The sequence below is a fragment of the Carcharodon carcharias genome, chromosome 7 (assembly GCF_017639515.1).
Source record: "Carcharodon carcharias isolate sCarCar2 chromosome 7, sCarCar2.pri, whole genome shotgun sequence".
In the NCBI taxonomy this organism is placed as follows: Eukaryota; Metazoa; Chordata; class Chondrichthyes; order Lamniformes; family Lamnidae; genus Carcharodon; species Carcharodon carcharias.
In genome coordinates, this window is record NC_054473.1 from 5,869,802 (window position 1) to 5,882,618 (window position 12,817).

The 12,817-nt window shown below is 45.1% G+C and overlaps 1 protein-coding gene across 1 annotated transcript in view; it reads right to left on the reverse strand.

Annotated features, from left to right (window-relative positions):
• The window catches only part of si:dkey-156n14.3 (zinc finger protein ZXDC), a 35,963-nt gene continuing 23,146 nt past the window's right edge, over positions 1–12,817 (reverse strand). Inside the window, exons 9-10 of the mRNA XM_041190980.1 lie at positions 6,246–6,347; positions 1–1,799 (exon numbers count right to left, since the gene is read on the reverse strand). Coding sequence (XP_041046914.1) covers positions 1,716–1,799; positions 6,246–6,347 — 186 coding nt within the window. The 3' untranslated portion in view covers positions 1–1,715. The remainder of the gene's footprint in view (positions 1,800–6,245; positions 6,348–12,817) is intronic.

Below are 12,817 nucleotides of genomic sequence, written 5' to 3' on the forward strand. Positions count from 1 at the left end.
AAAATTCCATTTTCTTTTAATATAAATATGCTGCCTTGCATGAGTTTGGGCCAGACTGCTCAACCCACAACGCGGACAAACAAATTATAGGAAGTTTTAAGTTTCAAAATCTTAAGCATTAACCAGGCCGTTAAGTAGTTTTAACACTTGCAGTTGTACACAGAACATACAGGGTCTGTGTAGGAACCGGTTTCATCGAAGCAAGAAATGGAGCAGTATTTTCCCCTCCCTCTCCCAACCGTTTAATTGTGAAAATTAAAAGTTGTCAAGAGTCCATTTCTATCCTGACCGAGATTTAATGCTCAGTAAATGCACCAACCCACCCCCCACCCCCACCCCACCGAATTTCACTGCCTTCATGGTGTGTAATTTATGCAAAGGCAGTAGAAATGAGTGCAAATTCAACCATATCTGCTCACTCAAAATCTCCTCCCACAACAAATATTCTTTAGAAATGTACAAAAGAATAAATAAATATACATACTGTACAATATAAAAACATTTAAAATATACATATTTAAACTTCGTGTTAAGGAGGCAAGGTTTGTGGTGACAAAGCCACCACAGCAGAAAGTTCACATTCCCTGACAAAGTGTCCAGAGAGCAGAGAATGATGAGATGGACTTTATACACACTCCCCAGACTTACTCACCCAGAACGTGACAGACTTTAGACACGCTCCCCAGACTCAATCACCCCATCGTAACTTGTGATCCAAGCATCTCTGCTAATATGCAGTCATTCTTACACAATCTCACGCCAGCCAACACGGAGGGCGGGGGGGGGCGGGGGCCAGATAAGGTGCATTAATGGCCGCCAGTGATCTCCAGAGCCAGGCCACAGTTACTCACTGACGTCTATGCCACTCCATTTTTAGAATGCAACACAGGCCTCCTTGTAATTGGACCTGGGAGGAGGCTTAATAGATTTTTAGTTTCAAAATCTCAGCAGTGAACTTAAGAAATGAGGCTCTGTATCCCGTGCACACTGTGGTATAGTTCAGTCAGTTAGAGATTTGACAGCTCAGATTGGAACAGCAGGAATCGGACACTGTCCAGTAAGTTTTATTGAGATGCTATATTCCATCCCCAGCTGATCCCAGGCCACCTCTTTAAGGCAGATGTAGAAAGAAATATAAAAGTCCAATGCACACCTCTCAGAGATCAGTTAAGCTTTGTTGCCTTGATAGCTACATATGTTTAGAAACCATCCGTGTTTGAAAAAGGAGAGAAAAAGTATGTAAATGAAGGGCAGTAATGATTTACAGAAGCGCTCCCTCCACCCCTCTGAGGGAAAAGAATCTAAATTACACAGCCCTCATGTTAACTTTAGAATTGCAGCCTTTTCCCACTAGTTACCATTGCGAAAGGGGAAGCTTAAACCCAGACTCGACATGCCAGGTTTTTCTCGTTCCTCCAGCAGCAGACAGCCCCCCACAAAGCTGCAAATTCCAGGAGCCTAAAATTCAAAGCTCAGGTTTCAGTGGGTCCCCAGATTCTGGGTATGGAATCGCAGCCTGTGGTCTCGAGGAAATCGCACTTTCAGCAGCACAGTTAAACCATTATTATGATTTTGTGATTTCCAACATTGGGCCCCCCCAACATGTCCCAGAACCACAGTCTGAACCTCCCAGTTCCTGGGCTGTGTCTGGCTCTGTAGGAAGTGCAAATTTCATCAGCTGGACCTGAATCCCACTGTTAGCTTTTCTGATTATGTTACTCCAAGTCCTGAAGATTTATAGTGCTTCCAGTAAACTGGGAATTGCCAGTACTGTCATCTTCAACTGATGGGTGAGGCTCCTGTAAGGATCAAATTAAGCATCAGTTACCAACACTAATCCTACACCTAAAGCAAGACACACATTTATACAACACCTTAAACTAAACAGACCGGAGCTTCTTTTGCAAGAAGAACCCTTTTAGGTTATGGGGAGAAGGCAGGGGAACGGCACTAGGTGCATTGCTCATTTGTAAAGCCGGTGCAGACACAATAGGCCGAATGGCCTCTTTCTGTGCTGTAACCATTCTGTGACTGTGGAGAGAAGGCTAAGGAAATCTCTACTTCCAGCATATCGAAAACTAGGGGCTATAAATGTAAGATGGTCATTAATAAATGCAAGAGGGAATTCAGCAGAAACTTTTTTATGCGGAATGTGGAACTCACTACCTATGGGGCGATTGAGGTGAATAGCACAGATACATTTAAGGGGGAAGCTAGATTAGCAGATGAGGTTAATAGACAGGAATAGAAGGATATACTGATAGTGTGTGATGAAGTGGGATAGGAGGAGGCTCATATGGAGCTTAAACACCAGCACGGACAAACCGGGTTGAATGCCCTGTTCCTGTGTTGTAGATTCTGTGTAATTCTAGCATTGAAATATCTTAAAATAAAATAGTAGGGAAACAATAATCCATTAAGTGAAATGACCGGTTAATCTACTTTTTGGTGTTGGCAAAGGATGTATGCTGGACGTAGGACTGCAATAACTTTCTATTCTTTAAATCACAGCGTGAGATCCTGAAGGGCACACCAGCAGCCAATGCCTTCAAAATCTCATCCAAAGGACGGAGGTTCCATTGGTGATAGTCTAGATTACCAACCAAACCACCCCCAGTGGAGCCCAAACCCAAATAACCTTCTGACATAGAGGCCAGCTCTAGATCCCACTAAATCCACCTGGATCCATCAAGCAAGAAGGGAGCAGTAGTATAACGGTTCTGTTATTGGACTTGTAATCCAGAGGCTTGGACAAATGATCCAGAAACCCGAGTTCAAATCTCACCGTGGCAGCTCAGCAAGTTAAATTCAACTAATTAACTAAACCAGGAATAAAAAGCTGGTCTCAGTAACAGTGATCATGAAACTACCAGATTGACATAAAAGCCCATCTAGTTCAAGAACATCCTTCAGGGAAAGAAATCTGCTATCCGGTATGATTCCAGTCCCAGATCAGTGGGGTTGATTCTTAGCTTCCTTCTAAAATGGCCTAGCAAGCCAAGCATGGGGGAAATGGCGATGTAGTGACTAGTAACCCAGAGGCCCAAACGGACACGGGTTCAAATCTTACCACAGCAGGTGAATTTTAAATGCAATTAATTAATCTGGAATAAAAAGCTAGTATAGTAATGGTGACCATGAAATCATTGTCAATTGTAAAAACTTTGAGATAAAAACAAAAAAAACTGCGGATGCTGGAAATCCAAAACAAAAACAGAATTACCTGGAAAAACTCAGCAGGTCTGGCAACATCGGTGGAGAAGAAAAGAGTTGACGTTTCGAGTCCTCATGATCCTTCGACAGAATTAGGTGAATCCAAGGAAGGGGTGAAATATAAGCTGGTTTAAGGTGGGGGGGGGGGGGGGGGGGGGGAGAGAGAAGTGGAGGGGGGTGGTGTGGTTGTAGGCAAAAGCAGTGATAGAAGCAGATCATCAAAAGATGTCACAGACAGCAGAACAAAAGAACACATGGGTGTCGAAGTTGGTGATATTATCTAAACGAATGTGCTAATTAAGAATGGATGGTAGGGCACTCAAGGTATAGCTCTAGTGGGGGTGGGGGGAGCATAAAAGATTTAAAAATATTTCAAAATATTGGAAATAGGTAGGAAAAAGAAAAATCTATATAATTTATTGGAAAAAAACAAAAGGAAGGGGGAAGAAACAGAAAGGGGCTGGGGATGGAGGAGGGAGGTCAAGACCTAAAGTTGTTGAATTCAATATTCAGTCCGGAAGACTGTAAAGTGCCTAGTCGGAAGATGAGGTGTTGTTCCTCCAGTTTGCGTTGGGCTTCACTGGAACAATGCAGCAAGCCAAGGACAGACGTGGGCAAGAGAGCAGGGTGGAGTGTTGAAATAGCAAGCGACAGGGAGGTTTGGGTCATTCTTGCGGACAGACCACAGGTGTTCTGCAAAGCGGTCGCCCAGTTTACGTTTGGTCTCCAGAGAACACCTGTGGTCTGTCCGCAAGAATGACCCAAACCTCCCTGTCGCTTGCTATTTCAACACTCCACCCTGCTCTCTTGCCCACATGTCTGTCTTTGGCTTGCTGCATTGTTCCAGTGAAGCCCAACGCAAACTGGAGGAACAACACCTCATCTTCTGACTAGGCACTTTACAGCCTTCCGGACTTGTTGAATTCAACAACTTTAGGTCTTGACTTCCCTCCTCCATCCCCGGCCCCTTTCTGTTTCTTCCCCTTTCCTTTTGTTTTTTTCCAATAAATTATATAGATTTTTCTTTTTCCCACCTATTTCCATTATTTTTAAATATTTTATGCTCCCTCCACCCCCACTAGAGCTATACCTTGAGTGCCCTACCATCCATTCTTAATTAGCACATTCGTTTAGATAATATCACCAACTTCGACACCTATGTGTTCTTTTGTTCTGCTGTCTGTGACATCTTTTGATGATCTGCTTCTATCACTGCTTTTGCCTACAACCACACCACCCCCCTCCACCTCCACCTCCCCCCACCCAACCCCCACCTCTCACCACCTTAAACCAGCTTATATTTCACCCCTTCCTGGGATTCACCTAGTTCTGTCAAAGGGTCATGAGGACTCGAAACGTCAACTCTTTTCTTCTCTGCCGATGCTGCCAGACCTGCTGAGTTTTTCCAAGTAATTCTGTTTTTGTAAAAACTTTGTCTGGTTCCCTAATGACCTTTAGGGAAGGAAATCTGCTGTCCTTACCCAGTCCAGCCTACATGTGACTCCAGACCCACAGCAATGTGGTTGACTTTTAACTGCCCTCTAATTGGCGTAGTAAGCCACTTAGTTCAAGGGCTATTAGGGATGGGCAACAAATGCCTGTCTTCCAGTGACACCCACATCCCATGGAAATTTTTTTTAAAAAACCATTCAGCTGTACCAAATAAAACAGGACAGATCAGATGGCATCAGACATGACAAAGGGACACCCAGAACTGTCATCCCTACAACTTCTTCCACCTCATGGAGACTGTTCCATGAATATCCTGTCCTCAATGATGGGGAAGCCCAGCGTATCAGAGCAAAGGCTAAAGCCAAAACACTTGCAAGCATCTTCATCCAGAAGAGCCAAATGGATGATCCACTGTGGCCTCCTCCCGAGGTCCCCAGCATTAGAGATGCCAGTCTTCAGTCAATCTGGTTCACTTCACAGGATATCAAGGAATGGCTAAATGCACTGAATAATGCAAAGGCTATGGGCCTTGACACCATGCTGGCTGGAATGCAGAACAGCTGTGCTCCAGAACTAGCTAAGCTGTTCAAGTACAGCTACAATACTGGCATTGATCCAACAATGTGGAAAATTGCCCAGTTATGTCTTACCCACAAAAAGAAAAACAGAACAAATCCAATCCAAACAATTACTTCCTCATCAAAATGTGGGAAGGTGTCATTGATAGTGCTATAAAGCTGCTCAAACTCAGAAAGAAGCTGCCATTCATGCTCTGCTTGGGTTCCTGCAGGGACACTCCAGACCTCATCACAGCCTTGTTCCAGAACATGGACCAAAGAGCTGAATTCCAGAGGTGAGGCAAGGGTGACTGCCCTTGAAATCACAGCAGCGTTTGACAGTCTGGCATCAAGGAGCTCTAGCAAAATTGAAGTCATTGGGAATAAGGGGGAAATGTAGCATGGCTCAGTGATATAAGTATAGTGATGGGTTTCCATGGGTGACAGAAACAGTTATAACACGTTGATCAGAGTGTCATCTGGCTGCAACTCCTAAAGCTATTTCAAGAGTATGAAAGGAAAGTATGAAAGGGAACAACAGACAAGGCTTTAGATTAATGGGCCAAGACGATGACCTATTTCAAAATCAAGATCTGATAGCACAGGAGGCCATTTGGCTGTGTGTCTGTTCTGGCTCTTTGAATGAGCTACTTGATCAGTCCCACTCCCCTGCTCTTTCCTCTTAGCCCTGCATATTTTTCCCCTTGAGTATTTATTCAATCCCCATTGAATGTTACTATTGAATATGTTTTTACTGACTGTCCTTTCAGATGGAGCATTTCCGATCACAACTCATTGCATAATTCTTTCCTCCTCTCAAGTTGCTTTGCCAATTGCCTTCAATCCGTGTTTTGCTGGTTACTGGTCCTCCTGTCACTGGAAACAACTTCTCCTTATTCTATCAAAACCCTCATGATTTTCAGCACTAAATCTCCCCCATTAACTCTTCTGTTAATCTCTTTGCTCTAAAGGAGAGCAATCCAAGAGAAGGCTTTGTGAAGTAACATCTCTGCAGGGTGGTACCTGTAGAATATTGACAGGAAGATCAACAGTGAGCTGTGAATGAGACGTTGTAGACTGTGCTGTGAGCTGGAAGGCCAGATCCCCATCTCCTGACGGATCATCCTAAAACAAAATGTTTAATAACATACATCAGAAGTAGAAGCTGATGGAAGGTGGCCTTTCGGCCCATTTATCAAAAACAATCCCTACAATCCACATCATAGCAGTCAACCACTTCTGAAATGATGGCAGGGTTTTTGCTTCCATAACCCTACATGTGATCATGGTCAGTGGAGAGTCCCGACTCCAGCCTTAGCTTTGTCCACCCTCAGTTTGAAATGGTGTCCCATCTGTTAAGTAAAAGGGCACCGAAGGTAACAGTCACTCTTCAAGTCCAAACACACAGGCTCCAAAGTCATGATCATACTTAATCCGTCAACATATCCCCCAGTCTGTGCCCTACTGATTGTTTCTACTGGCCAGCCAATCTTGCACTGTTTACTCTCTCAAAGCCTTTCATAAAGTTGAAACCCTCCCATTCCATCTCCCTTAACAATAAAGTAATTAAGTCCCCATTTTAAAAGCCTCCCTTCACTGCTGCCTTTCCATGGTTTCAATATCCTAACATGGCAACCGATATAAATAAACTGATAATTTTCAACTGAAATGGCCAAACATCAAGCAGCAATTGACTGAAATTAGTCATTCAAGAATTTCCAGGGAGAGATTCCAAACAACAGCATCAAAAATAACACAAAACATTCAAAAGAATTACCCCCCACTGTCAGCAAACTTCCAAAAGCCCATGAAAAATCCATTGCAGACAGGAGCCTGCATTAGGCTACGATGAGCCTGTCGGATTGTGAATTTAAGGCACTGCAATAATATATATTTTCACCCTAGGTTAAGAAAGGTGAATTGAATTTTCAACATTACAGCTGCCTTATAAAAACGGTGCCAATTCCAGAGACACATCCTGATGTTTTATTTAGTCTACTCTGGAGGTGAGAGACTCCCTCAGGCTCACATCTCTGACATTCAAACTGGAGCACACCCTGTTCCTCAGGGTAGTGTCCTTGGCCCAACCATCTTCAGCTGCTTCATCAATGATCTTCCTTCCATCATAAAGTCAGAAGTGGGGATGTTCGCGATGATTGCACAATGTTCATTCGCAACTCCTCAGATACTGAAGCAGTCCATGTCCAAATGCAGCAAAACCTGGAAAATATCCAGGCTTGTGCTGACAAGTGGCAAGTAACATTCACACCACACAAGCATCAGGCAATGACCAACAAGAGACAATCTAACTATCAACCCTTGACATTCAATGGCATTACCATCACTGAATCCCCCACTATCAACATCCTGGGGGTTGCCATTGACCAGAAATGGAACTGGACTAGCCATAAAAATACTGTGGCTGCAAGAGTAGGTCAGATGCTAGGAATCCTGCAGCGAGTATCTCACCTCCTGACTCCCCAAAGCCTGTCCAACATCTACAAGGCACAAGTCAGGAGTGTGATGGAATACGCCCCACTTGCCTGGATGAGTGCAGTTGCCACAACACTCAATAATCTTGACATCATCCAGGATAAAGCAGCCCGCTTGATTGACACCACATCCACAAACATTCATTCCCTCCACCACCGACGAACAACACAGACAGCAGTGTGTACCATCTATAAGATGTACTGCAGGAATTCACCAAGGCTCTTTCAACAGCACTTTCCAAACCCACGATCACTACCATCTAGAAAGACAAAGGTAGCAGACACATGGGAACACCACCACCTGGGAGATCCCCTCCAAGCCACTCACCATCCTGACTTGGAAATATATCACCGTTCCTTCACTGTCGCTGGGTCAGAATCCTGGAACTCCCTAACAGCACTGTGGGTGTACCTACACCACATGGACTGCAGCGGTTCAAGGCGGCAGCTTACCACCACCTTCTCAAGGGGCAATTAGGGATGGACAATAAATGCTGGCCCAGCCAGCGACACCCACATCCCATAAATGAATAAAAAAAATAAAATGACTGAGCTGGGCATCACTAATGGACCTGGCTGGACCATCTCTTCCTGTAAGTGACACCACCTCTTCCTGTAATGAAATCCTCCTAACCCAGGATTTCCCCAGAGTAGTCAATCCCAAAGTACAGGTCTCAAACTGCCTCTTGCAATCCTCTTCTGCTCCATCACAGCTCCAGGTATGAGAAGCCCACTGGTTTAAGACCATCTGTCCAGCCGCCTAGGCCCTCCTGTTCTAAATCCATGCAATTCTATAACTTCTCTACCTCCCCATCATCCCTGCCATGTTTAATCCTTTGTCGAGGTCCCCTCCTGTTCCCTCACAGCCATCTTTCCTTGTCCTTTTTCTCACAAACAATTCACATGCGCAGCTATTGTTCCCCTCTCCTTCACAATTGTCATCACCCACCTCCTTAAAAAAAAATCTTCAACTGCCTCAGTCGTCAAAAGTTACTGCCCATCCCTCATTTTCTCTAGGGTCCTCAAACATAGCTTCAAACAGCTCCATGTTTATACCATAGCCACCACTCTTTCAAATCCCTCAGTCCACTTTCCATCCAATCCGCAGGTATTATCCAAGTTTAGAGAGAGCAGAATTACCCCCATAAATGTCTGGGGGTATGAAAACACACACTGTGACCCTAAAAGCAAGTTCCATATTATGTGTAACACGAAAATTGATAAATTAACACAAGGCTGTTAATAAGAGCATGTAGATAGCCAGCGCATAGAAAGGTGAAGGGTAGAACTACAGGAGGACAACAATCCTTACAATTCTTAGATGATTCTTGTGGCGAAGAATGCACCAGGTCCAATGTTAAAACCTGAAATCCTAAGGACAGTAGCCTGCACTGCCTGTGACCAGTCTCATCCACATACTGAGAGGGGGCTGCGTCGTTGGTGCCGGTCCCTCAGAATCGAGGATGGCATCCGTTAGGCTTGGTGAAACTTCAGATGAAGGAAGAGCCCAATTCTGGATCCACGTGTTCTTCTGCAGTGGGGGGAACGTTGTTGAACAGAGGAGTGGAAATTGCAGCCCTGGGGTTGGCTTCCTTCTTCCTCTGTCACTGCCGCTCCGCCTCACTGTCGAGTCGCTGAGCCTCAAAGTGGCTTGTGCCTTGATGGCCCAGGTGATGCCATGCTGAGTGATCGGCAGCATTCTCCTCCCAGTCAGTGTTATTAATGCCTCCATGCTTAAGGGCGACCTTGAGCGTATTCCTTATAACTTTTCCTTGGCTGCCCTTTTAACATTGGCCAACGGAGAGCTGTGAGGAGAGAACCTGCCGAGGGAGGCAGCTCTTGGGCATCTGGACGCAATGGCCTGTCCATCGGCGTTGGTTTTGCAGGAGCAGGGTTTCAATACTGGTAGACACAGCTTCATGGAGGACGTTTGCATTAGTCTGGCAGTCCTCCCATTTGATCCCCAGGATTCAATGCAAGCTGAGTAACCAGCCCAACTCCAAAATGTGCTAATAGTTTGGGGTGGATGAGACGCTGGAGGACAGCAGGAACCTCAGTGGAGGAAACAGCTTCGAAACGATCAATCAGCCTCCACAAATTGTAAACTGTGACCCAACCGCAGTAAAGAACAGGAATCCAGCTTGCAATAAGGGCCAACATTCCACTTGCCTTCCTAATGACTTGCTGTACCTGCAGGTCTCTCTGGACCACAACATTCTGCAGTCTCTCAATTTAAATAATATTCTGCGTTACTATTCTTCCTGCCAAAATGGACAAACACACATTTTCCCACATTATAAGCCATCTGCCATTTTTTACCCCACTTATATTCCATCTATATATCCCTTTGTGAGGAGGATACAAAGAGTCTGCAACTTCTTTCCTAACTATCTTTGTATCTTCAGGAAATTTGGCTACAATATAGTCCCTTTACTCAATCATTAACATAATGCATAAATAGCTGAGGCCCCAGCACTGATCTCTGCAGCACTCCACTATTTGATAATCTGCCAACCTGAAAATGACCCATTTATCCCCAATCTCTGCTTCCTGTTAGTCAATCCTCTACCCATGCTAATATATCACCTCCATGAGCTTTTATCTTGTACAGTAACCTTTTATGTGGCACCTTATTGAATACCTTCTGGAAATATATTCATCAACTGAGCATCCATAACTCTCTGGAGTAGAGAATTCCAAAGATTCACAACATCCTGAGTGGAGAAATTTCTGCTCATCCAAGTCCTAAACAATTGACCCCTTATCACGAGGTTGTGCCCGTGTTCTAGATTGCTCAGCTAGGCGAAGCAAGCTTTCAGTGTCTACCCTGTCAAGCCCCTTCAGAATCACGTACCTTTCAATGGGATCACCTCTCATTCTTCCAAACACCACAGAATATAGGCCCCATGTACACAGCCTCTCATCATAGCATTACCTTTCATTCTATGAACCAATTCAGTGAACCTTTGCTGTACTGTTTTCAAAGGCAAGTTTATCCTTCTTCGATATGGAGACCAAAACTGTGTTGAGTGCTCTCCAAAATCGTATACAATTGTAGCAAGACTTCCTTACTCTTGTACTCCAATCTCCTTGCAATAAGGGCCAGTGTTAAGTTTTACTTTTAAAGAAACATACAGCAGTTGTGTTTAAGAGTTCCAAAAATGAAACTTTTTAAAAATTCATTCACAGGATGTGGGCTTTGTTGGCTGGGCCAGCATTTATTGCCCAACTCTAGACGCCCTTCAGAAGTGGATGGTGAGCTGCCTTCTTGAATCACTGCAGTCGATGTGGTGTAGGTACTTCCACAGTGCTGTTAGGAAGGGAGTTGCAGGATTTTGACCCAGCGACAGTGAAGGAATGTGATATATTTCCAAGATAGGATGATGAGTGGCTTGGAGGGGAACTTCCAGGTGGTGGTGTTCCCATCTACCTGCTGCCTTTGTCCTTCTAGATGGTAGAGATCATGGATTTGGAAGGTGCAGTCTCAGGAACCTTCATGAATTCCTGCAGTGCATCTTCTGGAAGTACACACTGCTATTACTGGTGTCAGTAGTGGAGGGAGTGAATGTTTGTGGATGGGGTGCCAATCAAGTGGGCTGTTTTGTCCTGGACGGTGTCAAGCTTCTTGAGTGCTGTTGGAGCTGCACTCATCCAGGCAAGTGGGGAGTATTCCATCACACTCCAGACTTGTGCCTTGTAGATGGTGGACAGACTTTGGGGAGTCAGGAGGTGAGTTACCTGTCACAAGATTCCTAGCCTCTGACCTGCTCTTGTAGCCACAGTATTTATATGGCTAGCCCAGTTCAGTTTCTGGTCAATGGTAACCACCCCCCCCCCGCCCCTCCCAACCCCCCAACACCCCAACCCCAGAATATTGATAGTGGGGGATTCAGTGACGGTAATGCCATTGAATATCATGGGGTGATGGTTAGATCCTCTCTTGTTGGAGATGGTCATTGCCTGGCACTTGTGTGGCACGAATGTTACTTGCTAGTTGTCAGCCCAAGCCTGGATATTGTCCAAGTCTTGCTGCATTTGGACATGGACTGCTTCAGTATCTGAGGAATTGCGAATGGTGCTGAACATTGTGCAACCATAAGTGAACATCCCCACTTCTGAGCTTATGATGGAAGGAAGGTCTTTGATGAAACAGCTGAAGGTTTTTGGGCCGAGGACACTACCCTGAGGAACTCCTGCAGTGATGTCCTGGAGCTCAGATGACTGACCTCCAACAACCACAACCATCTTCCTTTGTGCAAGGTATGACTCCAAACAGTGGAGACTTTTCCCCCGATTCCCACTGACTCCAGTTTTGCTAGGGCTCCTTGATGCCACTCATCAAATGTGGCCTTGATGTTGAAGACAGTCAATCTCACCTCACCTCGGGAATTCAGCTCTTTTGTCCAAGTTTGGACCAAAACTGTACTGAGGTCAGGAGCTGAGTGGCCCTGGCAGAACCCAAACTGGGCATCAGTGAGCAGGTTATTGCTAAGCAAGTGCCTCTTGATAGCACCACTGATGACCCCTTCCATTACTTTACTGATGATGGAGAATAGACTGATGAGGCAATAATTGGCCAGATTAGATTTGTCCTGCTTTTTGTGTACAAGACATACCTGGACAATTTTCCACGTAGCCAGGTGTATGCCAGTGTTGTAGCTGTACTGGAACAGCTTGGCTAGGGGCATGGCAAGTTCTGGAACACAAGTCTTCAATACTATTGCCAGAATATTGTCAGGGCTCACAGCCTTTGCACTATCCAATGCCTTCAGCCGTTTCCAGATATCACGTGAAGTGAATCGAATTGGCTGAAGACTGGCATCTGTGATGCTGGGGACATCTGGAGGAAGCCAAGATGGACCATCCACTTGGCACTTCTGGCTGAAGATTGTAGCAAATGCTTCAGCCTTATAAGACCATAAGACATAGGAGCAGAAATTAGGCCATTCGGCCCATCGAGTCTGCTCCGCCATTCAATCATGGCTGATAAGTTTCTCAACCCCATTCTCCCGCCTTCTCCCCATATCTTTTGCACTGATGTGCTGGGTTCCCCCATCATTGTGGGCAGGGATATTTGTGGAGCCTCCTCCTCCAGTGAGTTGT